General features: G+C 41.9%; 1 protein-coding gene across 1 annotated transcript; it reads right to left on the bottom strand.

Moving 5' to 3' along the window:
- Positions 1-105: 105 nt before the first annotated feature.
- LOC310936381 (neuroplastin-like) lies at positions 106-27,614 on the bottom strand (the record flags this gene model as incomplete). Its single annotated transcript, XM_083900438.1, has 9 exons — positions 106-1,312; positions 1,407-1,480; positions 1,589-1,610; positions 4,718-4,991; positions 5,702-5,841; positions 9,762-9,856; positions 14,578-14,752; positions 18,766-19,113; positions 27,539-27,614. The coding sequence occupies 8 exons, from the start codon at positions 27,612-27,614 to the stop codon at positions 1,420-1,422; spliced, it is 1,191 nt and encodes a 396-aa protein (XP_083756564.1). The 3' UTR covers positions 106-1,312; positions 1,407-1,419.
- Positions 27,615-27,629: the final 15 nt, after the last annotated feature.

The raw sequence follows: 27,629 nt of genomic DNA, 5'->3' as shown, positions 1-27,629 counted from the left end.
TGTTTGTTTTTTTTTTTCTTATACACTGTGTAGGCAGTGCCTGGTGGTGGAGTGTTTCGTGTTTTCCTGCCAACATTGTCTCCAATGTTGTTACATATTAGTTGTTATGGTATACGACCCAAAGGGCATGTTTTCAATTGCACTGAATTCTGGCGGTTAGCGAAGAACTTGCGAAACAGAAAATATAAAGAATTCGTACCATTTTTGAGCTTTTTATTCAGAAAAAAATATTGGTCTCACTCGTGTTCGTGGCTATATACTCTGGTCCCTCTGACCCCACCTTACTGCAGGTCCATTTCCACCACCACACACATGGATACATTTGATTCAAACAGGAGTCATGCAGCTACAGCAGTGAATTTTGCTATGCCAGCTTCCAAGTGATCCCACAACATTAAAGCTTCACTGAGTAAAACAAACCGCCCTCCATATATCTATTTAAGAATACATATTGCATAGGATTATAGCCATGCTATACAGTTAAAGAGAAAAAAAAATCTAATAAAAACCAGTTCATGAAATTGGGGAATATAAAAAAAATATTTTTTTTTTTACAGATTTCCTATTATTTGAACACTCATACGCCAACATATACAAGACACCTAAGTTACTCTGGAAAGAAAATAAAAATAATACACCTTTTCCTTTTAGTTTAGATAGTTAAACACACAATTTCTGTAATCACTCTCAATTAAATGGAAATACTGCCAGTCAATGAAGCCCCAGCTTCACAATAAAAATGATTTGAAAAGTAGACGTATTGTCACAAAATCAAACAGAGTTAAATGACCGTGATATGCTGTACAAATCTTCAAGAATAAAACTATATATTTATCACATATATATGCATATGATATACATGTGTAATAAGGATGACTCCATTAAAAAAAACATAGGTCATTCTGGATGCAATAAAAGCCACAAGGGGGGGACAACAACAGAAAATCTCTATTCTGAATATCCTATTGCGTAATTATCTTGCATGCATTGTACATGATATGTAATACAAAAGGGATCACGTCATTTGAGGACATGATGAAATTAATAAAGAGAGAGACATCAACAGCACATTAAAAATGTGTACACCTTTATGGTGGTTTGTCATTATTCGTCATCCTGAAACCTCCATGTAAGACTGAATAAGGCATGCTTAAGACAGCCATTATGTTCTTGTTGTTGCCAGTGTTGTGCTGATATTGTTTCTCATTCAAAATGAGACAAGATATGCTTTTTTTTTCAAAACTGCCTGGAGATCTATCCATTGCTGATACCTTCATGTTGTCAAAAAATAGCGCAGTTTTAGCCACCTCACCTGCGAAGAAAGAAGCACGAGAAAGCTTTAGCGTGGTTAATTCTCAAACATTACCTTTTGAATTTAGGCCCAATCCTCAACATCATTCACTTACTTGAGTAAATTGCTTATTTTGTATTCCTCTGGCGAATGTTTTTGTCCTTGTGGTTGTTTGTCGAATTTGTTTTCCTACAATAACAAGCAGTTTTAAATGAGTGACCTAAAAATAACATCAGCTCAAATGACAGTAGTGAGAAGGAATTTTAAGTAAACCGGTAAGAATATTCATCTACTTACATTGGTCCAACTGGTTCGTCGTCTGTGTGGCATGGAGATGGAACCAGACAAAAACAGAACACAGGGGTCAAATATGAGATGATAGCAAAAACAGCGTTCTTGTGCTGTGTGTTTCACTGCACAAACACTCTTAGAAATAAAAGTGCTAAGTAAAACCATATAAGGTTCTTCGGCTTGTCATAGAAGAACCCTTTTTGGCTCCAGGTAGAACCTTTTTATAAAGGTTCCACCTGGAACCCTTTTGGAGGGTTCCACCAAGAACCCTTTTAAAAGACTTTATTCAGGAAAGGGGTTTTAAAGGGTTCTCTGGATCAAAATGATTCTTACTGGAACCATTAGTGTTACCAAGAATCCTTGAAAAACCCTTTCTTCTGGAAAGGTTTTTTCAGAAGCAAATGGTTCCAGGTAGAACCTCAGCCCTTGTAGAAGGACCCTTTTGGAACCCTTATTTCTAAGTGTGTACTTGAGTTCTTTACAAAGCAACAGTTTACAGTTCCTCTTGAAAATATAGCGATCGAATAACGGCCTAAGGAAATTTGTTTGTGCCTCTACGACAATGCAGCTTGAAGTGCTGAGTCGTGCACTGGTAGGAAGCTCTGACATGAGGGACATGGGAGTCTGCTGCGGAACATCTTTGTATGCGCAAGCTTCGCGTCTGACAAACAGACTTCGAATGCAAACGCTAAGCAAACACACCAGTCTGAACCAATACAGGCTGCTTTGAAGACACTGAAAACTCTTGCTTGTGAAAAGGGTTGGCAGTGACATATATTGCAGTGGAAGAGAAAAAAAAGCTGTTGTGATCTGATTAATAACCATAGCTTTATCGCCAAGCAGTGTTAACCTCACATGCCACCTAAATCTCACGGGGTACCAGTTCATTTCTGACTGAGCAGAAGTGTAGGAGGGCTAAGGATGGCTCAGTTAAAAACATATTTTAATTACATGACAGTGAATTTTTAAAGGGCCCAGTATTTATTTATGTGCAACATCAGTTATCTGCAGTCCACAGAGGTTAATATGTCTGTTCATGTCTTGTGTCAATTCAGATTATCAACGCTTTAATGAAACCCCCTATTTTCTCAAGTGCACAAACATAATGTTATTGGGCAATGACATGGTACTATAACGTGAATGTTGCACAGAAAGACAAGTGAGTTGGTAGACCTTGGGGTTGGCGTTTTGCGCACAGATGAAAATGTGTTAAGTAACCAGTCACAGATAAATCGTCCATGCAGTAACACGTAGGTCAGATATAAGCAGCATTAGCAGCATTCCATGGCATTAATATGGAGCAGATTATGGCAGTTATAATGTTAGACAAAAAAACATGGTGCTGTGATCATTTGGAGGAGGAGGAGGAGGAACGTGTGCCTTCATTTTCACACCTCAAATTTAAACACTGTAAAAGCAATGTTTACTACAAAGGCTTTGCAGGTTTTTTTTTTAATAAATTAAAATATGTGATTGATAGTTGTATGGAAATGATCACAGATTTTTTTTCTTTTTAGCACTCATGTGCCTTCTTACAAAAAGTGATATGTCATTCATCAAACCGTCACATTATACTGTACTATCTGTGATTACAGCGATGGGTTTTGAAGAGCAGGATTGAGATGTCAAGCTATGCCTCACAGCACTTTGGCAGTGGAGTATGACAGTGTTCAAACATAGCTTTGAGACCACAATTCAGGGGGCCAAAACTGCTGGAAAATGGGATGCTAAAAAATGAGATTTTAGAGAGGCTGTTCATTGTAAGAAGGGAGTCCTCGTTCCTGATTTGAATGGCATGAACATGGAAAATATAATCCACCTTAATCGCTTCATTTGTCCTGCAGATGAAAGCAAACTAGAGGCCATGCACAGAGATTACCTGAACTGGGTGGATTGTGTATATGTGCAAATGTTTTGAGCAAGCTAGATCGTGTAATTTTTTTATTTCATTTTAAGCAGTGATGATTCATATTCACTGGGATGGCTGTTTTTGGTTTTGCCTTTCAAAATGGAAAGAATGCAAAGTCACACACAGTAGAGGTCAGACAGGACCTTTGGTAACTGGAGATGCCTCTAGGCTTCCCAGACATCTTCATCTTGTCACACTGTTGTCAGGTGAATGTTTCTTACCCCACGAGCATGGGGGAAAAACTGAACTTGCGTGGGATCAAGATTTGATCAACCTAAAATGATATTCTATAAAGGCAGGACATGTGTGCCTTGGTTTTGGATTTTTTGGTCCACAGACATTTGAGAGTTTGATTTACTTTTGATATTTTTATTGTTTTGTCCCAGGCTGCAGATGCTTAGGTGCCTTCAGTGGACTATGTATTGCTTCACTTACATGATAAGTGCAAAATGTGAGTCCATTCAGACTGCTGTAAAAATGGCCTCATAAAGCAAGGCCTTGCCAAAAGAACTTATTGTATAAAAGGCTTATTCTATGGCGACAAAATCCAAATAATTTTTTATTTTAAATGGATTATACACGATTATACTTCTCATCACACATAGATTTCAGTGGTATTTTCAATTTCTTCTGATAAACCCTCCTAAATGTTATAAAGCAGACCTTTTAATATCAATAAAAGACTTTAAGGAGCCGTTGAATCAAGCATCCATGAAAACATTTGATGACATTGTAAACCTAAAAATATCTTAAAAGTTCCATATGTGAGCGAAGGTCGTAATGTTTTTGGGTGGGCTGTTGGCTCATAAAAACATACAAATCAACAGAAAGGAAAATAAATAATCTCTGAAACCATGCAGGATCTCTCACTTACCACCCGTTTAGATTATGTTGCCATTTGGAAAGAAGGAAGAGGGAAAGAAAAGTAACCAATTAAGTTATATATCGGGGCTAATAACCCCACTTTAGTGAAAAGTTACTCAGCTGCCAGCAGAGAAACAGATGTTGGGTTACCATTGCCATTAGTAGAGTTCAGAAACAGTGGCTGAGGGTAGGATCACGTATATTTTTTAACATTGTAGTGTTTTTATATCGAAGACCAGACACCAAACAAAAAGACGGTGTTCAAGGTTTCAAATTGCGAGTTGACCAAAAATAATGTGATATCTACTGTCCCAGTTTGTTATTTAGCTTCTGCGGACGCGGTAACGGATACGTTTTCTTACCGTCAATGATGTCATCTGGCCTCTTGCGTTTCTCGTACACGACGATGATGACCACAAGGATGATGATTTCCGCGAGCACGCCCAGGAAAGGCCAAAGCGGCGCGAGATGGCTGCGTACGCGCAGTATGGTGGTCTCGGCAGTGTTTCCAATCATATTGGTGGCATTGCATTCATATACGCCAGGATCTGTGTTTATATCCAGGTCTAGAATGTTGAGCTCTGTGTAGTTCTCTCTGCTAGTGATGAAGAAGCGTCCAGTGGAGTTGTCAAGTCCCTGGAACACAATGGCCATGTCTTAGAGTTAATTAAATTGAAAATTGTGTGCGAGTATCAAAGTATACTGTAAATCAAATAAATATTTCTGTCAAGCTTCAAGGTAAGGCTGGCCAATATGGCCCAAAAATAATATCTCAATATTTTTAAAAGGGACATATTATGAAGCACCACAGCAGTTCAATCACCCTGCCAAAACAGCGCTGTTCAGAACACTCGGTTTAGTAGTATCTCTTTAGGTCCACCTTAAAAAAAACTTAAGGGACAGGAAATTACATCAGCTACAGAGACTGCTGGGAGCTAACAGCAGTTAGCGTTAAAGGTGATCATTTGCAGGCTCTAGCAGGCACATTGCCGTCATATATAACATGTATCCACTGGACAGATAAATCCTCTGAGGCTGGAAGTTTGTGTAGGACTCTGTGCTGCACTGTGGAGCCAAGAATAGAACTTTTTGCGGACTTCGCAGACTTCCAGTTTTCGGATACCATCCTCACCAGCGGAGCTCCACGAGACAACAATTCCAGGAATTTAGCGCATTGAGCACGGAAGTCAACATGTTTCATCTCCTGTACTTGGACTGAGGAGGACCACACAAATATGAGTGAGTTATCTTTTGTCACACTTTGGCGACTGTTAGGGCCTCCAGAGTCCCAAATATAAGTATTAAACAAGAGTCTACCTATGGTGTAATGTGCATACAGTATGTACCGTAAAGGAAGTTCCATCCACTTTACGCCATGTCCACGTCCAGGTGGGATATGGGTAACCGACAGACTTGCAGTACATGATGGCATTTTCCCCCTCGTTTTTATTTTCACTCCTCTTGTGGCCGGTGATGGCGGGTTTTGCTGAGGAAAAAGGTTAAATAAATAATATTGATAATTAGCTGGGTTGGCAGAGGTGAATTTTTTTTTCAAAAAGGAGTGTTTAAACTCCTACCAGATGGCATGAATAAGGGAGGCATGATTGGCTGTTCTGGCTATGGTAATAATTGGTGTTATTCAGATGTCTATGTAAGAGAGTGGAGTGTAATTAAGAGTCTCTGTGGCAGGGTGGATGCACTGAAGCAGCTTAGTGTCATGCCTTCAAGCTGTTGCAGTGAAGAGGAAGCTTAGTGGACTCTATTCAGACATGTTTACAAATCATATATAAAGCATTTCATCATCTACATTGAGTCATGCCCTGAGTGTAAGTGTTACAAAGCACTTCACAGAGGCGGCTGAATTTCTGTTATGTTTCCTTTCAGTTCTCTTTTCCACGTTGACTCCATATGGTTCGTTTTTTTTTTTTCATTCTTTCTGAAAGGGCTCGACCCTCGATGGCGGAGATTTTCACCTTGTATTCTGACTACATGGGTGTCTCGTGTGCAGCGTCCCTTTCTAAAATAGTTCAGTTATTATAACTTGTATTATTGTGTTAATTTTTAACAGGTACCGCGTTGATTCGTCTTTGACAATGGTGTGCTGTAAGTGCCTCACCAACATGACCTTGTTCTAACTTTGGTAAAAATACAGACACATTCTGTTTTTTCCTAGTAATCTGTCCGACCTTTTTTAATGAGGGATATAATTCTAGGATAGGTAGAAGCCCTTCAGTTTTCTCCAAATCATAATGAGGTCATGACAAAGAGGGATCAGTACGATTCAAGAGCCTCCAGATGTTCCCATTCAAATTCCATAATTCCACAGTGAATTCCTCCGAAGAGATTTCAAACCAAAGGAAATTGGTGTGGAAAGTGGCTTTTGTTAATGACTGAACTGATAATGAAAATGCAACAGAAAGGTTAAGAATCAAATAAATTCTGGTTATTCTAAAGCACTGCAACACATGCCAAGTCAACCAGTCCTTCTCAGCGATGAGACACGGACGCCGCTTAACTACGTAGAGCATCACGTAAATAACAGTACGTGCTTCCTTTTTTTTGATACTAATCCTGAAAATTACAATAATTCCTCCCATGCAATTAAGCGGGATAAGAGAAAGGCCTTAAGTGAGCATTTTTCAGCTGCGCATGGATAATAGAGCAGGAGAAGTCTGAGCTCTTTGGTGACGTTACTCCATTCTAATTATGGTGCACACATGCTCCCTGAGAAGGGGAGTGGCCAAGCTCATTTGAGCCTTATCCTAACTGTATTATGTCAGTGAGTGACAGCCCTCAGGCTGGGTTTAACGCATGCAGAAACCAGTGTTTTACTCGCCAGACTGATGACTACGATTATTAATTTGTGTGCACTAGACAGTGGTTGGGTGAAATATGAATGTGACGTGCCAGGAGAAGCAAGGTCAAGGCTGTTAGAAAGCAGGGAGGGAGGGGAGAGTAATGTGACTTTAGCTGTTAAAATCAAATCCTTCATTTGTTTTTTCCACATTCTATAGCTACGTGTTGTGACTTTGAGAGTTTGTATCAAATTGTAGGAGCTAGTCTAAAACGTGAGATGGTTAGAATGCGTGTTGAAACCTTTTCATCACGAACAATTTGCAAATTTTACAAAGCCATCGACCAAATATGTATCTGTGGAGAGCTTAATATGACAGACAATAAATTCCATTCCTGCCACTGAGATGGCTGGGATAGGATTCAGAGCTTTAATCCTACAACATCACAGAACCCTCCATCTGTTGCCTCTGAGCCGAGTCCTGCAAGGATGAGTGTGCCAAGGACACTGTAGGCGAGGGATCTCAGTGAACTGCTGCCAGAGGCACGTTGCAAAGCTGGCTAGCATAACATTGGTATTGCTACCTGGGTCATTAAAGACCTCCCAACACCTCTAGAAAATCACAAAAGCCTTTAAGAGCTGAAATACATGCTTTATATAGCTCCTGCAGTGGTTCCCTACTCTTTTAACGTCACACCATTCTGTTACTTAAATGATTTTAGATGCAGAATAGGGGTGGGTTAAAATATCGATTTGGTGATATGTCATCGTCCATCCTTGTGCAATACGATAATCAATAGGCTAGGGCAAATATAAATATTTTAATTAATACATTAAGGCGCCCCTCAGTAGACAGTCCCCGCTAGTTTCACTCGCCGGATGTCGCTACTTGATGTCTCCTCACAGCGGCGCTGCTCAAATGAATGAGGGAAACTTGGGCGGAAGTTAGCTGGCCGAAGAAGAGGGAGTTTACAGCTGGATAATGGTGGAGAAAGCTAGATGGCCCATCCATGTTCAATACATAGACTTTATGCAATTTCTTCTCTATGTTGTGAATAAATAGAGAAATCCTGCACTTTTAACTATGTTTTATTCAGTTAAGCCCAATCTATACTTCTGCGTAAAGTGCTCTACGTAGGTTACGGAGACCCCTCTACCTCGCCGGAGAGGCTGTCTGCGTCACTCCGTCAAGGGACAACGGAGACGACAAGGGCTGCGATTGGTCCTAAGGACAGGCCGAGGTAACGCTGCTCTGTGCCGGCCACTGTGCGCACCGAGGGTCCACAGAGGTGGAGCTGATCACCGATGACAACGTCACTGCCAAACTATAAATACGTCATATCTTAATACACAAACCACATGTTTAGACTCTAAATGGCCAATTCCTCGCCTCAAATGATCTTAAAACTGCGTTCCAGGACACAGAAAATATTTATTTCATGTGAGACTCTCGGATGCCATTGCTCACTGTAGCGAGAAGCACAACAACATTGCGTTGCGACCGCTACTGATCTGGCGGAAAATTGCAGTATGTATCCGGCACCACGACGGAGAACTACGAAGGCTCAAGGGATCTCCGTGGTTACGCAGTCGGATAACGCATTACGCAGTCGGAGAAGTATACTGTGGCCTTGAGACAGATGTCATGATGCATCCCTATAGGATTGTCTTAATATATCGATTATCACAGAATCGTTGTATCGTGATATTATTGGTGACGCACATTGCGAGGGACCCTGTGATTCCCACCCCTAATGCAGAATAACATGCTATTTTAAAGGGCAGAATTGTGCATACTCAGTTTAGTCAAGACACTGACTTTTTCCTCCAGGGGACAGTTAACAAGGCTCAACAATCACAGTCCAGCGATGTCTAGGAGACTTCAGTTTGTGCTGTCATCTCACAGCCCAGGAAAAGCAAAACACACACACACACGGTCTTCACCCATGTTAGTCAATCAGGCAGTGTTTTAAGACAGCCGCAAGAATAAGAGGCAGGACATGCTCAGTATGCACCATAGCCATGCCACAGCAAATTGGCTTAATCACTTAACACAGCCAAGCCTCTCCTCAACAGGGATTCACTTGCCCTTTCTCTGGGACGATTCCTTATTCAAGTTGGTGACTTCGCTGTCGGCGTAAATGAAATCAACACAGCAGTTATTCTGTTAGCTCTCCATTACATAGACTGCAGTTAACTGTCTCTAGTTTGACCAGTAGCTTAAATAAAAGAGCAATTTCTAGCGTTTGAGTTTTGGTGGACATACTGTAAGCAGTGCCCTTTTGCTTGACTGTCATCTCAGTGAAAGTTCAGAGTGATAACAGCCTCAGGATTGCTCCCTGTCATCACCACAGCACTAGATGAGTTCAAACATCTTTGTCAACATCGTTCTTCACACAGCTTGAGGTGGTTTAACTTTTCTAGGACACCTCTATCTCTCCCATCTCACAGCAGTAAAACCACAGACTTCATTCTCACACCATCATGTGGGGAACTAAAACACAAGCCGTGGCTTTTTCGAAAAATTTAGCACATCATGGAAGAAATTGTCGCCTTGAGCGATATCTGTGTCGTTAAGTCTCAGCTCTTGGGAAACTGCAGCGGAGTCTTACCTTTTACTTCGATTGTAGCATTTGCATTTGGCGCTGTGTCAAATGTGTAAACACACATGTATTCCCCTGAATCATCTGCCCGTGGTTTATTGATTCTGTAAGAAATACAACACACCAACTTATTACATTATTTCCGTTGAGAAGTCACATTACTTTGCTAGTAATCAGGTTGCTAAATTCAACAGATTTCAGTCCGACTCAGTCGTAAAAGCTTTCAGGGCCTACTGGACCATGGAAGACAAGTTATTGACATTATGTTGTTTATATTCTTCGAGAGAACCTCTGGATTCTGCAGGAAAAGCACCACAGACATTTTATCACTGATGTAATGTGACAAGAAAGTGACCAATTAGTCGTATCTTGTGGCTAGGGAGAGTCTGTGGTAAGTCCTGCAGTGGTTACACTGTAACTAACAACTAGTTATTACTTTGGGTTGGATCCTTGATGAACTTTTCTGAAGTCAACATGAATCTCAATCAGCCATTTGGAAACTGAATTTCAGAGTTCGTTTCAATTTCAATCAGGGGCGGACGGTGTATAAGGGCGATTTGGGCGACGCCCCCTCCCAACTAGGAGGAGAAAGATAATTTTTTTTCCTCAGTAATTCCAAAGATCCTTAGTACTTATATTCCTTTCTCTATATTAATAATAATATTAATATTCCATCTCTGCCAGCAAAGGTAGTTATTATCAGTGTTCTAGACATATTATCTGTCATTGTCCAATCAGAATCATCAAATTCAAGTCACGTTTAATGGTTCTGCCTCTCCTGGGGCGATTTGATTAACGTGGAGAATCACCCAAAAATTCTCCCATCGACTCTCATGTTAAAAAAGTTTTTTTCAAAAAACATACCCTCCAATGCATTTTTAATGACGATTTATGTGCATACACTAACGTACTTGCTTCATATGTAAATTGAGCAAAGAGAGGAGGGGATAACTTCTCTTCACTTCACGTCTCTCGATAAGTTGTTCGCCTCTCTGCTCGCGCCACTCTGAGCGAAGTGAAGCTCACCGTTTAAAAAATACACAGAGGATTGTGCTCGTTTAATTGGTCCCAGCACGAACTGATAAGTACACGTAGTTGGACCAGTGCCATGGAGTTCGCACTTTCATACGCGTTAGCCGTTTATGGCTCGTAGCAGCGGACAGCAGTCATTTGAAGCTACGTTTGTTAGCTTGTTTGCTAACATTGTTGATGTTTGTATCGCTCAGGGTTTAACTGTAGGTTAAACTTCACGCAAATCAGATAATCAGACTGTTTTGTGTAAGAGTATTATTCTAAGATGCCTTTAGCAACCCATCTAAAAATCAAATTCTGCACTTTCTTTTACACTTAATGAATAATTTGTCTGCAATATCGTGTCATATGTTTGTTGTATGTATCTGGTAAAGGTTGTGAAAGCTCTTGATACTTGGTCAGTTAATAAATACTTGACTTAATATGCTGCCCCCGTCTTTATGTGGTTGCCGGACACATCTTGTGTCCTGTTTAGCTGTTTTACATCATACATCAGATTCATGTAAATAATATTTGTTTATCAAGTTGCCATCTAGTGGACACAAGAAGGACTGTTTATCATCTAACAACAAATTGATACGGTCTTGCTTTATGCACTTATTAAATGGGTCACCTTAATCATTATCAGAAAAAAATGCCCCCCCCTGAAATTTTATTCAGGAGCCGCCACTGATTTCAATGGTATTTTGTGGTGGCTTGCTAGTAAACCAAGCAACATCCATCCATCCAGCCATCCATTATCTACCGCTTTATCCTCCACAAGAGGGTCATGGGGGAAGCTGCCCCATATCTCAGCTGACATAGGGCAATAGAAGGGGTCACATGCTGGAAAGTTTGCCAGTCCATCACATGGGCACATGGGCACATGGGCACATACATAGATACACCCACTCTCACATCTATAGTCAATTTAGAGTGTCCAATTTACCTAATCCCCATATTCCAGGAAACCGGAGAACCCGCATGCAGAGATTCAAGATTCAAAGTGTTTATTGTCATATGCACAGTAAAGAAACACGTTTCCCTGTACAATGAAATTCTTACTTTGCTGTCCACTCAAAAATACCAGCATAAAGTAGAAAGAAATGTTTTAAAAAGTATAATATACATAAGAAAAAATACTAAATAAATATTACCAAAAAAACTAAAATAATATATATGCATGAAATAAGTATAAACATGTGCATGAGTAAGAAAAACTGTACATAAAGTGCACACTGGTTGTGCAAGATGTTGTGCAACAGATTTAAAGTGACATGTGTCAGGTTTAAAGTGTCAATTGTAGTCCTGCTCAGCTGTTCAGGATTCTGATGGCAGTGGGGTAAAAAGAGTTGTTAAGACGGGTTGTCCTGCATTTGGCACTCCTGTACCTCCGTCCTGAGGGCAGGAGTGTAAACAGTCCATGTTGTGGGTGGGTGCTGTCCTTTATGATGGTGACAGCTCTCCTGCGGACTCTGCGGTGGTAGATGCTGTGCAGAGAGGGCAGTGGAGACCTGGTGATCCTCTCAGCTGTCTTTACCACTCTCTGCAGGCGTTTGCGGTCCATGGCCGTAGTGCTGCCGTACCACGCGGTGATGCAGTTGGTCAGACTGCTCTCCACGACACAGCTGTAGAAGTTGCTGAGGATCTTTGTCGACATGCCAAACTTCCTCAGCCTCCTCAGAAAATACAGCCGTTGCTGTGCTTTCTTGACCAGCTGTGTTGTGTTGGTGGTCCATGTGAAGTCCTCAGTGATGTGGACCCCGAGGTACTTAAAGCTGCTCACCCGCTCCACTTCAAGATCCCGGATAAACAGTGGTTGGTGAGGTCTCCTCTCCTTCCTCATGTCCACTATCATCTCCTTCGTCTTGTCTGTGTTTAGGGTGAGGTTGTTGTCCTCGCACCAAGAAACCAGACTGGCCACCTCCATCCTGTAGGCCGCTTCATCCGCCGCGGTGATGCATCCTATCACTGCAGTGTCATCAGCAAACTTCAGGATGGTGTTGTCTTTGTGGGAGGCGACACAGTCATGTGTGAACAGGGTGTAGAGGATGGGGCTGAGGACACATCCTTGTGGAGTGCCAATGTTTGTTATGATGCTGGCTGATGTCCTATTGCCGATCCTGACAGTCTGGGGTCTGCCAGTCAGAAAGTCAAGGAGCCAGTCGCAGAGGGTGGGGTGGATACCAAGTGTGGACAGCTTGTGGGTGAGTTTGTAGGGGATGACCGTGTTGAAGGCGGAGCTGTAGTCTACAAAGAGTATCCTGATGTAGGACTCTTTGTTTTCCAAGTGGGACAGGGAATGGTGGAGGACAGCTGCGATGGCGTCGCTGGTGGACCTGTTGGGTCGGTAGGCATACTGCAGGGGGTCCAGTGTATCCGGGATGCTGCTCTGAATGTGCGCCAGCACCACTCTCTCGAAGCACTTCATTATGATTGGAGTGAGTGCTACTGGTCTGTAGTCATTCAGGCAGGTGGGTGGGCTCTTCTTAGGGAGGGGGACGATGGTTGTGGTTTTAAAGCAGGAGGGAACTGTGCTCTGGCTTAGGGAGAGGTTGAATATGGAGGTGAAGACGTCAGCCAGCTCGTTGGCACATGCTCTGAGTGCACGGCCAGGGATGTTGTCTGGTCCTGCTGCCTTGTGGGGGTTGATTTTCTTCAGGACTTTGTGTACCTGACCTGAGGAGACTGTTGGTGGTGGTGAGGGGGGTCCAGTGGTCCAGGTGTGTGTGTGTGTCTCTGTGTTGTCGATTGTAGCCTCAAAGCGGGTGTAGAAAGTGTTGAGGTCTTCTGGCAGGTTGTCTGGTCCCCACATCCGCCCAGAGTCAGCAGTGGAATAGAAGCCGTCCAACTTCTCTCTGTACTGCCTCTTTGCTGCTGCGATGGCGTGTCTCAGTCCGTACTTGGCAGTTTTGTACTCAGCTTCGTTGCCTGATTTAAATGCAGTGGAGCGAGCACGCAGCATGCCTCGTACCTGAGTGTTTACCCAGGGCTTCTGGTTGGGGAACTTCCTGACATGTATGGTGGGCACGATGTTGTCAACACACGTGCTGATGTTTGTTGTCCAGTGACCGCACGTTAGCGAGTAGGAGGCTGGGTAGCGATGGTCTGCTAGCGCGAGCTTTTAGCCTAGCGTGTAGCCCAGCCCTCTTCCCCCGCTTACGTCGCCGTCTCCGGAGCACCTTCCTGGGGTCAGCGTGCACACTCGAGCTCGGGGCTTCGGGGCCTGCATGGGGGTGGTGGTAGCTCCAGCTACAAGTTCCAGTAGCTCCGGTGGAATACGAAGGGTTAAATTCAGATGGTTATGTAAGCTACCAATGTCCAGAAGTGCCTGCCGGTTGTAAGTTACAAGTGCATGGCATTTTGAAGAGAAAGAAAAAAGAAAACACACTAAAACACACAAAAAAAGCCGGCATACGAGAGCGGAGCGAGCAAACACGTCAGCCACGGGGGGCGCCATGCGTGCACACATTATGTTATGTGTGCACGAGTTATGTGCAAACCTAATTTTTCCCTTAACAACGTATTAAAATATGTGTTTATGAATAGTCAGAGTAACCGCAGGAAGCCGATTATACAAACAACCAAGCTTTTAATATTATCTCTCCTGTGTCTGGGACATGCACAAAAAAATCTTATTATAGAGCCGCAAATGTCTGAAACTCTGCAGTCTGACCCATTTACAAGCGGCGTTCCAGCAATAAAGTAGCCAAGCAGGAAAATCAGCCCAACCAACAGTTGCTCTTTCTTAGAATATAAATATAAACAAAACCGAGCCAATCAGTTTTCCCGTCCCCCAAACCATGTCTGTTACCTGTATGTTGTGTACCCCTGCTCTGTTAGTGTATTGGGGATCTCCTGCCCTTTTTTCATCCAGAAGCTTTCCTTGTGAGGAGTGTGGGCAGTGGTGAGGTTACAGAACAGGGTAACGGCTTTGCTTGGGGAGTCTGCTGACAGGATGATCTCATCAGAGGCATTGATCTTTGGTTCTGTAAGACAGAAACAGTTAAAACTTATCACAGAACTGGGGCTCAGTTGCAGTTGTAACGCTTCCCTCCCCTGCTGTAGTAACTGAAGGCTGTATGTTGTTTTTACGTAATCTGTGTAGGATGGCTGTCAAATATGTATCTTCAGAGCACATTTTTTTGATTGAAATTGAGCATGTGAAAGCTTGATTTAGGAATATAATGCCTATATTAGGTACTTCACCCTCTTACTCGCTAAACACACTGGTTACTTAACAGTTTTGGGGTTATCTGAGGGTGAGGCGCACTTTGCTCTGCCTTGAGCAGTGAGCAGGAAGCTTCCTCTGCCTCTCCCCCCTTCTCCTCCTCCTCCTCTAGGCTGGGCCAACCATGGCAACGATGGAGCCCCAAGGGGCGGAGCAGAGAGGAGAGGCATCATAATTCTACTACTGACTTGTGCCGCAAGGCCACTGGTAAGGCAAAAAGGCAGAGAGGGGGAAAGGAGGACTTCTATCAGCATTCATGGCATCTTTTTTTTTTTTTTTCTGCGAGTCTGTACAATAGCTGTGCACTAGCTATGGGTAATCTCTGTCTCTCTCCCCTCCCCCCTTACATCTCTCTCTCTCTCTCCCCCCATGAAGCAGAACCACATGCACTATTAATAGTATCTGTGAGACATGCGTACAAACACAACATGAGGTACATAAATTAACATTTAGCTAACGAGGCACGGTGGTCCACAGGCAACTTAACCTGAAGGTTGTTTGTAGGACACCTTGTGGCACCAGCCGAATAATGGTAAAACCATATCAAACCAACATATATGACACATGAAGGGTGTTGCTTAAAAGGACGTCTATTATCAGTACAAACGTGCTGTGCTGTATATTCTCAAATAGTTAGAGGCATAGACATGCATTTGTGTCGTTGCAAATGGTAAGGCAGGTCTCAAATCATGAATTTGTATCACATAACATTACAGGAGAAAAAAAATATCTTATGAGGGAGGTGCCAGAAACTGCTGGAAAATCGAGAAAACAGTTGGCCTTTTGAGCGTGTGGGTGAGCTACATGGTTTGAACCATTTGTTCTTAACAAATATATGCAGTATTTCAGTAGTTGCCATGATGCAATAAAACAAACAGCCTAACAGTGGAGTTTAACATACCAATATTTACAGATTGAAATAGTAGAGTCTTGCAAACATGCTTACTTTAAAATGGAATAGGTATTGAGCAATACGAGTAGAGTAAGTGTATACTCAAAATCCACCTACATCTATGCAATAAGTTAAAGCTGGTGGAAAATACGGTTCCTCAAACCAATCCTGCTCCATCAACTTACAGTATGTATAATTCATTGTGCTCATTCATTGATTGAGTTACAAATCAGACAAGTAAGAAATATGTGTAAAGGGTCAGTTGTTGATTGTTAAAATTGACGGCGTGTCCACAGCTATCATGCTAAATGTGGACATACTCTTTATTCCACACAGGTGTACCCTGCAATCTGTTAATCTAACTCAAGGTTATTTTCTTTCATTATGACTGACCGTGCCAATTTCACAACCGGTCTAGTGGACAGACATAATGGTGGCAGGAGTAGACAATGAGCCACAAGAGGGTGTGAAACAAGAGAGAGAGAGAGAGAGAGAGAGCAGCTAAAGCAAAAGCATCACTTTTCCAGTTGGTCATCAATTGACGGTTTAAAGGAAGGTCACCAAGAGATGATGGTTGCAACGGAGACTTCAGTTATACTACTTGAACCTCAGCAAATCTCACTTGCAACTCATCAGCTGTCTGTAACAGAGCCTCAAAACTCTTATATTGGTATTTTGTATAAAAGTTCTTACCTTTTGATCAATAAACCATGTTTTGATGGAGCAATCAGCAACGACAGAGAAATGGATAGAGACATGTCAGCAGAGTATCGTATACTGTCATGGAAACTTACTACCACTAGTTGAAGTTGATGACAGTTGTTGTTCTTTGTAAAAAAATAAAAAATAAAAAAGAAGTAGTGCTTTGTTGTATTAAGTTAAAATTAATACCACGTTCATGTTCAGGCATAAACATGTACAGAGTAGAAGCTACAGCCAGGCTAATAGCCTGGTAGCGTAACCTAGCAGAAAGACTGGAAACAAGGCAAAAGAAGGCAATAAATATTCAACATAAGCCCTACTAAAATCACAAGCTGCTACTTTTACTATTAGTTTTATATCCACGGTACTTTTAACTTTGAACTAGCGGTTTCCTGCTGTTTCCAAAATGTATGCTAGGATAAGCTAACCAGCTGCTGGCTGTAGCTTCACTTTTAAGCATTATAACACGTGTCGGAATCCATTTGATCTGAATGCGTACTTCATGTGCAAACATACTCAGAAGATCCATTTGGGAATAATATCATTTTAAATACATGTAGAAAGCACATGTTAAAAAGATGTCCCTTCGTAGATTGTGTTCATGCATGCATGCATGTTTTATTTTGTATCAATTTCAACATTAAAATTGCATTTGCTAAAAAAGAAATATGCAAATGCAAAAATAGAATAGAAAACAAATAGCTTTGTAACAGGAACCGCAATTTTGCTTATGTATGTATCCAGAGGGGATATATTGATCAAGAGTGAGTCACATCCATAAACTAAATAAAGACAACTAGGAGGCCAAAACAAGACAAAGAGACTTCTGCATTTACCCAAACTTACTACAAACTATACATCATTATCAATGGGATATTATGTATAGCCTTTATATACATGTAATACTTTGGATACCACATGTATACACAAATAACATTTTACCTCAGTAATGACAGAATATATGTGGTAAACAGCTCCTGTTGTTTGCACTTCTTATGGAAGTTGAAATTGCTTCAACCCTACACATAATTGAATAGTTCTCAGTCGTACTTTGTCAGAGCCGGCAATGATCCGACTCCTCTGAGCTTCTCAGAGAGCTTCACTACGACTAACAACATTCCACATCTCCCTGTGCACCAGTGGGCAGAGCACTGAAGCATGCACAGATTAGAAGGGTCCAGTTGAAATTCACTTTGGTTGAATGTCTTTGTGCATAGAGCAGAGAGTTAAAGGATATAATGTCATTACTGATTCATAGTCACACGCTTAATGGCTGAGAAGGCACAAGGTTAAACATTGCACAGAAAAGTCCAGAAAGACTGTTATGTAGAGCTGAAATCTCTTGTCTCGTCCAAACAGAAATGAGACAGTCGTGGCCCTTGTGTGGTCTCATCCTCTATTGGATTACCACTCACAAATTTGAAAGCACACAATGTTTTTTGCTTTTATCATGAAGGAGTTGACGGCAGGAATGACTCCTTTATGCCTTTTGGGATCCCTCCTTGTGTCTTCTTACAGTCTCATTTACACTGTGCCCAGAGTGGGAAAGCCAAAAAATCAAAAGCACCATTACTTCAAAGCACCACTAGGTTTTCCGCTGCATTTGGCAGGCAGGGCTTTGAAGTAAGTAAAACAATCAAACGCAATGCACAACATAATAGGGAATAAGTGTCACACATAAATCCAGGAATAGGAAATGGGTGAAATCAGAATACAGAAAAACAGATAATGATCTGAATATCATAAAGGGACACATGAGACCTTTTGAGAACAAAGGTTTTGTGTGGGAGGACAAAAGGAAATGTAGATAGAGACAGAGTAAAGCTCCTGGGTTTGTGGTCATTTACAACAAGATGCTCAAGGCATTTTGGGAAGAGGGAGAAAACATAAATATTGTCCAAACCAAATGAATAAACAAAATTTGATATTGGTGAAAATAAAAGCCAAAAAAAAAGGCAACCACTGGCAAAAGGAATTTAGATGACCCAATTGTTTTAATCCAGTTTTTTAACTAAAAAATTGAAAGAAAAATTATTTATATTCTTATTTTATTTTAGCTTGGCCAGTGGCTGCCATGGGGAGGGTGGGCTCTCTCGGGTTTTATGGGTTGGAGTGGTTGGGACAGAGGGGTTGGTCGGGCGTTCACCACCAGGCACTACGGGACATAGACCACTCACTCTGTAGCACCGAAATGGTGGCCTGGGCACGGATCCAGGTGATGGCAGGGTTTTGTCGCAGGTAATTGCGCCTGGGGTCGTTGCTGGCCCGGCATTCATAGGTCCCAGAGTCCTCCAGTGTGAGGCGCGTGATGCCGAGCACACTGACCTCATTGGCGCCAGAGGCTGTGTTGATGGTTACCCGACGCCTGCGGGCTCCTTCCCACAGCTGCTTGAAGGAGTCGGCTCGGTTGATCTCCGCATACCACCACTGGATCTCTGGAGTGGGGTTACCGACCACGTCGCAGTACAGCTCAAAGGTGTCCCCCGTAAGCTTAGTCTCAGACATGGGCGACTTCACAAACCCAGCTGGAGAGGGAAAAGCGTATCAAGGTGGCAGGGAAGGAAACGGTAAAAGAGGGTTAGAGAAGCAGAAAGATGTGAAAAGGTTAAGGAATGGAGAAAAAAATTAAATAGAATCAGAGAACACACAACCAAATGAGAGGATGATTAAAAGGCAAAAGAAAAAACCTTCAAACCATTGATACATGGATTAGTAAAAGGTCAATGAGAGCCTAAATCCAGTCGGGTCATCATCCCACTAAGGCCAAGTCATAGTCATCCAGTCCAAAGTCCATAGCAACAGATCATGCAAAGTCTTGTCTTTCTCCTTCACATATTATATATTATATATATAATATATATCATATATATTATATATATATATATTATATTATCATATAAAAGTCTAACAGGAGTGTCTCTCGTTGCAAGTATTTTTTTGGTTACACAGAGCGCGTACAATCGCTCCACCCTTCCCTACATTTGCAAGTTAATGAAGCTTTGTTTAAAACCTTGACTTACCCTAATCTCCTTTTACCCATATCAGCTCTTGTTAGTTACACCAGAAATTAGGTCTTACCTATGCGTAAGCTGGACCAACAGGGCAGGTTTTTTCAAATTCACATGAGGTCAAAGGGGAAATGGGCAGTTCAGCCAATCACACACTTTTATCTTTACTTTCCAAGCAAAAATCTATTTCATACAGGCAACAGAGGACAACATGTAGGGGAAGTCATAATGAAATGCATTATCACCACAAGCGTGAGTGTACCGTGATATGTCTGTGCCTGATTCATGACCCCGTTCCACACCAGCGGCTAGCCTAACAACACACTGCCAGCCTTAATGAACCCCATCTAATGACAAATCACCTGGACCACAGACAGGATTCCCTGCCGGCCCTGAGGCCTGTCAGCTGTACACAACATGTGCTAAGATTAATAAAAAAAACAAAAAAAAAACACTGCCTAAACTCTGCCCTGAATTAAGGAGGAAATTGGAACAGCCTGTGTTCTCTTGAGTGTTTCTTGTCTCAATGCAAAAGCTTACAGCCCCTCCCAGATCCGTCTCCCTTGCTCAAAGTGATGTATCATAAGCACATGAATAGAATAGGCCTCAGGAAAGAGTATAGGCAACTGCAATATTCAGCTCATTACTAAAATGAACAATGAAACCAAAACTTATGTGGTTATATCCATAAAAGTTAAGAATAAATACTATTTTCATTGCTATGAAACTTGAGAACACAGTTCTCTTTGTACTGGGTTCAAACAGGCTCTCCAAGTACAGCCAGAATATTTCACATACTTCACAATACACAGATTCCAAGTAGTGCCATGGTAACAAGTCTGTTGCCCAACACCAGCTCATGACTCACAGTCAAATGAGAATGAATTACACTATGGGAAGAGAGGGATTATAAAGAGAACTACTGTTCAAAGACGTGCCGGCAAGTATGGGATGCATACAATGTATGTTTTTATGTAGAATGGCCAGAGAGGTGCTGGGTAATAAGCATTTATTTATTTCCTTTGGAAATGTCTGTGCCCATGACTCCAAGTATATCTGGCTACACTTTTAAAGCAATATTTCAATTTGACGGAATATTTAGTGTGGGATTATCTAGTATTATTAAGGGTAGGACGGTCAACTGGCTGAGGACACATAGATAAGCATCGTCTTTTACGCCTTAAAACCCATAATGACAGTGCAGTCTCTTAAGAAAGTGATTCAAGTCCTCAAAGTCGATGGCTAATCAAATCAGGAAAAAGGAGCAGATGACTTAATTCACATTCAGGCTCTGGGAGGAGAAATAGAAGAGAAATTCACTGAGAAGACACAGTAGCCACTAGCCAGTACTCTTTCATTTCAGATGTGTGCTGGGAGATGAGAAGTGACAAAACATGAAGCTGTAAGCTGTGGGCAGATCACAACCACTTGGTGATTATGTCAAAGAAAAATGAACGAAGATTATCTTTATAAGAATGAGCAGGAAGACGGCTGTGCTGACTTAAGTTCCAAGAATGACCACAACTGATATTGCAACTATACCATGTATGTTATGAGAACATATCTATGTGTAAAATTATTGTATTTTTTCAATTCAATATTACTATATTCATGTGCTTTATATTCTTTAAAGGCGCCACATGTAAGAATGTGGCCAAAAACGGTTACTACACTCAAATTCAAAATACCGAGGTCTTTCAGGTTTCTTTTTCTCGGCCATTGTAGCTCAGACGTAACTGGCAACCCGTGGTTGCTCGGCAGCTGAGACTCTACTGACTACAATGATTGGTAGACGGTGGTAGGTGGCGCCACAAGCCAAAACATGATTTCAAAACATAAACATGATGTGCGGTCTGCAAATTATTATTTTTTTTATGCAAATATTTTGTCTGTACTGTTGTTGTTGGTGAGTTCAGTTTGTTATATGAACATTATTCTAGAGTCTCTGTGACATATTAGGAGGATTTTATGGCCAGTTGCTTTAGATTTATTACATAATGCACCTTTAACTTTTTAATACGTATCGAAGACGACACTTTGCATTAGCGTAGTTGCGCAACAGTTTGTGCTATTGGAAAAATGTCAACGGTTTCTGAAAGCTGAGAAGTTGCAAGTGAAAGCCAACATTTTATTACTTTAATTTCACTCACACTAGTGCAGGAAGAGGCTTGGACACCTGTACATAGTTTCCACTTTTGGGCCTGTTGTTTAGACATTAAGACAGCTAATAGCTGTATCTGACAGTCACAAAACAGCTAGCTACGCTTATGCTAATCGAAAAATTAAAACATTTGCGTTGTGCCTAATGAGGTTGCACAGTGTTTGTATTATGTTAGCCTTTACGTTCCTTGTCATGCATTACCATATCTGAAAAATGTTCTTCAGCTCCCACTATAGGAATACATACTTCCTATGGCCACTGCACTAGTAGTAGAAAAACACCAAGTCTAACAAGTAAATTAGTCTGCTTGTCGACAATTACAGCAGTTTTAAACATCTGACCTGGTGACAGAGCTCATTAGCCATAGACAAGTTTCAGTGGAGATTACTCAACTACTCAAATGTCGTGCGGCACCAGCAGAATCTACAATACACAAACTCAAATATTAACTGAGCAGATCATTTGTGGCCGAGTGCAACTTTTCAAAAAGGATATTATAGGATTGTTGTGAGCTTTCCTGCAAAATGGGTCTAAGTGTTTGTCTCTGTTTCAACTGGCCAAGGAAGTCAAATGCTGGTTTAACAGAAATGAGTCAACACAAAAATTAACACGTCCTTTTTCAGTGCACGGTGTTTACAATATTTAGCTCCCTGTATTGTCATACATGTGCACAAAATAACCTGTAGTTGTCTGTGACGGCTCCATCTAAGGCTGCATGGGAAGTCACAGTCATTACAGCCTACATACTCCTCTGATGTAGGTAGAGAAAAGAGCTCCCTTGAGGACTGACAGCTCGCCACACACCAACCGCCACCACCACCACCACCATGCAGCCCGAGAGTGAGTCAGTCTCCTGCCTACAACCTGAATCCCTGTCCGCAGTCGCATGACACAGACAGAGAAAGCAGCAAGAAGGAAACCCCCCCTAGGACTGCTGCATTGCTTATGTGCTCGGCTGCATGTGTGCGTGTGAGATCGTGGGCCTTTGTGGTACCTGCATAGTATGGCGATAGATGTGTGTCTTCACAGGTCACTTGTATGGCGATAGATGTGTGTCTTCACAGGTCACTTGTATGACAATAGTGATTATTTAACCTCTATTTAAGAAGGTTTGTCCCACAAAGATATCAACATTTTCTCAATGGTAATGATTTAAAAAAAAAAAAAAAACACATTTCTTTGCAGATGACTACCTTATTTTGGTGCGTCTCCATCTTGGTTACCCACTGCCCTGCATGTTTGAGATGTTTCCCTGCTCAGACACACCTGAGTCAAACGGTCAGCTTTAAATCAGGTGTGTTGGTCCCAAGGACCAGGATCAAGGAAGCATTGACCTAATTTGTGGCCTGTCTATTACCACAAGGTGGCAGCAGCAATTAGGTTACTATGTGTGTGTGTGTGTTTGCACAGTGATGAAATTTACCAGGGGTGTTTAAATACATCTTGTTATTATTAGCCGAAACATAAATGTCACAAGCTCAGAAAATGTAATTATTTCTGTTGTAGAAACATAATTTAAAGTATGTCGTGTAGGACGGTCTGGTGCACACTGACGATTTTTGCCTCCCCCATTAAGACAAAGGTGAAGTTTCGCGTCGAGTGTTCGCCTCCCTGAAGTATTAACGTGTACAAATTAAGCACTGTGTGCCAACGCATCGGTGTTTGCAGTCGTCCTCGACCTGCTTTTCTTTACGCCTAAGAAACGAGCACACGGGTGACAGGTGCCACAAAAGAATATAAGGCGAGTCATTCAAGACCATTCAAGACAGCCTCTCGCACCCACACACACACACACACACCCACACACTCCTGAGAACAGTCTGGATTAGACATAACTCAGTCACTCCACCAGTGTTAGTGGTGACATAGGTGTCACAATCAGCCACGGTATTTTTAGAATGTGTCACCATGCACATTTCCAATGGAAGCAGTTTTGTGGACACGTCTTTACCCACTCTCTCTACATTTTTCAAGACTACTGCACCTGTTTTTTGTATGTTAAACATAACATTTTCACTGGTTTCTATTAATTCAGGCGACATGTTTGAAAAGAGCTGAGGAGACGTGAAGGTGTGATTTTGTTTTAGCGCGCTGCACAATTTGTGTCGAAGAAGCTGGAAAAAACGAAACTAGATTAATCCTAAAACAAAAGTGACATAGTTTGACTCTTCCTCTCTGACTCTGTCACGTCACTGACAACACCTAATAGGACGAAAACAAAGATGTCATTTGTCTTAAGCTCTTCTCTATTTTGCATTTTACTGGTACTACTCAATTTCACTTGGGTCCATCATTCGTATTCACAGATGAGAGGTTACAGTTTTAGTAAGATTTAAATCCCAACGACCTCTGTGCAGGGTAGAAATGTTCTAATCCCATCCTCTAATCACAACTAGAGCACACTCCCCGGGTTCCCTTTCAGAAGGCAAAGCAGCGGGATTGAAATGATTTGATATAAAACCTAAGAAACACGGATATAAGATAATCTTGGCGCACTGATTTTTTCATCAAAGCGATGCCAAGATAATTAGAAAATCACACTTTCATGGCAGTGTCTACTACTACCATTGGTCTTTTTGCTATTGCCCAGCGAATGTTTTTGACAGTTTAATCAACAAGTAAAAGAAAATAAACAACCTTTCATCTGAGACATCACAATTTCAAATATCCAGGCTGCTAAAAAAAACAAGTGGACCAGGTTAAAATGTAGTAACCTTGGTGATTATTTACCGAGCTGTCCTTGTGCAGAACACTTTACTTGATCTGCTCCAACAGTCAGTCGAACAGGGCATGCGGCTAAATTTGGGAACTTCCAGCTGTGACTGTGTGTAACTGTATGAATACGAAGTAGGTTTGTTCATGCATGCTCAGCAAAAAAAAATCTTCTCTTGACAAATCCCTATTAAAAATAAAAATGTTTCTCACCTTACAGCTGTGCAGTGGTTTTTGCCTGCAGGGTGTTTTATACCCCAGTGGAGTGATGCGGCTCCTAATCAGTGCAGTCCATATCAGATTTCACAGTGGACAAGCATGACTCAGGGCAAGAGCTGGCATGAGTCCGACAGCATATTTTTCCAGACTCATGAATGCAGCCTTGTCCGATGCCTGGACAGTTGCATGATAATGGACAAGCTGTTGCATCACGAGTGTATTGATTTAATGGTATATAGCTGTAAAATGCTTATCTCAAAACCTGGTGCTGTGCATACTGCAGTATGCACGGCTTTCTCTGCATCCTGCCCATGTACTTTATCTGATTCTTACTTGTGTGTGTGTGTGTGTGTGTGTGTGTGTGTGTGTGGCCAGTTTTGAGGAACCGCAAAAGCACCGGGTTTAAACGAGTTAAATGAAAGAAAACAAGCACGGTCAGCGAATGTCTCTCGTCTAGAGGTTATCTTTATGTCTTGACACACAGGTTGCAGAGATGAGGAGTTGGCAGCAGGAGCTGACTACACGCTTCTACTGTGAAATTACGTAAGACACAGAAGCAGTTCTGCAGGTCCGCACCAGCCACTTGCTCTTTTTTTTTTTTTTTCTTCTTCCTTTGCATAAAGATCACATCAAATCTCACCTGAAATACTTCTCCCAGCCACCTTGCGGGGCTTTAGAAGGCAATGCAGCTGTGCACAAGGAGCCTGTCCATTAAGAGTTAATGGATTCACTTTCACAAAAGGACCTTAAAGCCACAGTTCTCTGTGCTGTGTCTCGGTGATAAAAATAGAAACGCGGCAAAGGATGGGTGCTATTTACAGTCCTCCAAATATCTGTCGCAGGAATCTATAGTGGGTCTACTGCTCCCTAAATATGAGGAATATAATGGCTGAATTTCCTCGGCTTCCCAGACACGGTGATTACATTTCATGCATTTATAATTATTATTCTCTGCACATTATTCCCTGAACTCTGTGTTACATTATCACAGGACAAATCTAGGGCAAGGGGCCCGTGCACACACCGATTTCCCTAAAGCTGTGCTAGGAGAGGGACGTGAAATGGCTTTTGGATGCGATGTGATGTGAGCAGTCTTACACTGACGTGCAGCTGTGGTCAAACATTGGGTCTGATTACTCTGGACTGAACCTGGGTCATACATACAGTATATGTGCTAGTGTGTTGCTGTGGTAAGCTATGGGCTCCCGCAGTGGGGCACTAAGTGTTTGGAATGCTTTTGTTTGGAGGCCGTATTAGGTATAGCAGGATCAGACGACCTCCTCACAGTGTGTGCACGCACTTCAAGCACTTTAGAAAAATTAACAAAGAAGAGAGAAGGGAATACACACTGTTATGTTATGCAACTGCTGTGATATTTAATTTTTTTCCCTTTTTTGTTATTTAATTTAACACGTTGAGACTTGTTAATTCTGTGATTTCTTGTATTTCAATCTGCGCGCTTCCGTGTTTTTTTCCATCTTAAAAATAAAGAAATAATAGACATATTGTACAGCTTGTTTGTTCCTCATTTTCTGAGCCTTGTGAAATCACGTGCTGGAAGGAATTCCTTTCTCGTCATGCCATCACAATACATTTGATTAGCGCGGGTGTCTGATCATCCCACTTGAAAGTTCGACGGACATTTAACGTTTTTAAGTAGGCACAGTAATTATCCGAGTTATCCTTTATTTTGAACGCAGATTCAATCCCGTCAGTGTCATTTAACTGTCAACACTAGGGGGGGAGGAAGAAGTGGATAATTCCATTTTGCATATTAAATCATAGTGTGGCTCAGGGAACCTATCGAGGTTCTTTAGAATTTTGCATCAAATAAAGATTAAAAAAAGAACAACTGCAGACTCTAGGTCATGCAGTATCTGAGGAGGACCACCTGGAACGCCGGACAACATGTTCCTAATCTTTATTTAAACCAAATAATATATGGTTAATGCACACTGGACGTTAAATTCTAACTCGGAAACAAGCAAGCCTCTTGCGTGCTGCTCACACTTGTGCTAAACGATACTAATGTGAGGAAATATGGAAGTTTGTGTGTGAAGTAACTTGGGGACAGTCAATGTGATGTAATAAGGAAGTAGTGTGCAAGAAACAGCATTATGCACATTTTCATATTTTTTTATGTATTTTTATTTTTTTGAATAACAGCTGAGACTGCAGTTTGTATTTGTTGTTGACAAAATAACTCTCTATCAAAGTCCAGAACAGGTTAGTCTTGCCTTAACACTGTGCTTACCCAACCCCCCCCCCCCCTTAACTCTCTGCACGGGCACAGCACACTATAACAGCCTTAAGCTGCCCAAAGGCTACTACTGTGCGTGTGTGTGTGTGTGTGTGTGTGTGTGTGTGTGTGTGCGTAATCTATAATTACATGAAGGTACAGACATCACTTCTGCTCCCAGCAGCCACTCAACTCTTATTTGTCTGTTTCAAAGCAACAACACAAACACACACTGAGTGACAGCTCAGTCAGACACACACACATCAACGATGTGACAATAAACCAAAGTATCCATGCAAATAAAAATGTCAGTCTCTCCCTCCTCCTCCTCCTCCTCCTCCTCCTGCGCTCTCGGTTTACAGTTTAAGAGGCTGCATGGTGTGGTCAGTGATTTCCTTGTGGCCTTTGCTGTCGAGTTATAGTGTGAAACTACAGAACATTACAGCAGAGAGAGAGGGGCTTTTTTTTTTTTATCGCAGTCATTCTCAAGAAGCTCTTTGGCAAACCTCCCCCCCATTCTCGGGCGTCCTGTCCTCGCGTTCAAGTCAAAGTCGCTCTCACCTTTCACGCGTTGTTTACAATCATGCCACGGTCACATTCGCGTTCCTTACCGTTCTGAGCCGAGACGAAAGGCACCATCAAGTTCCCCAGAAGGAGCACCGCTAGCATCACCGCGTAAGGATGCATGATGACAGGGAAGAA

This window comes from Microchirus variegatus (genome assembly GCF_963457635.1).
Source record: "Microchirus variegatus genome assembly, chromosome: 14".
NCBI classification, from domain to species: Eukaryota; Metazoa; Chordata; class Actinopteri; order Pleuronectiformes; family Soleidae; genus Microchirus; species Microchirus variegatus.
This window is presented reverse-complemented; position numbering and strand designations above follow the sequence as displayed.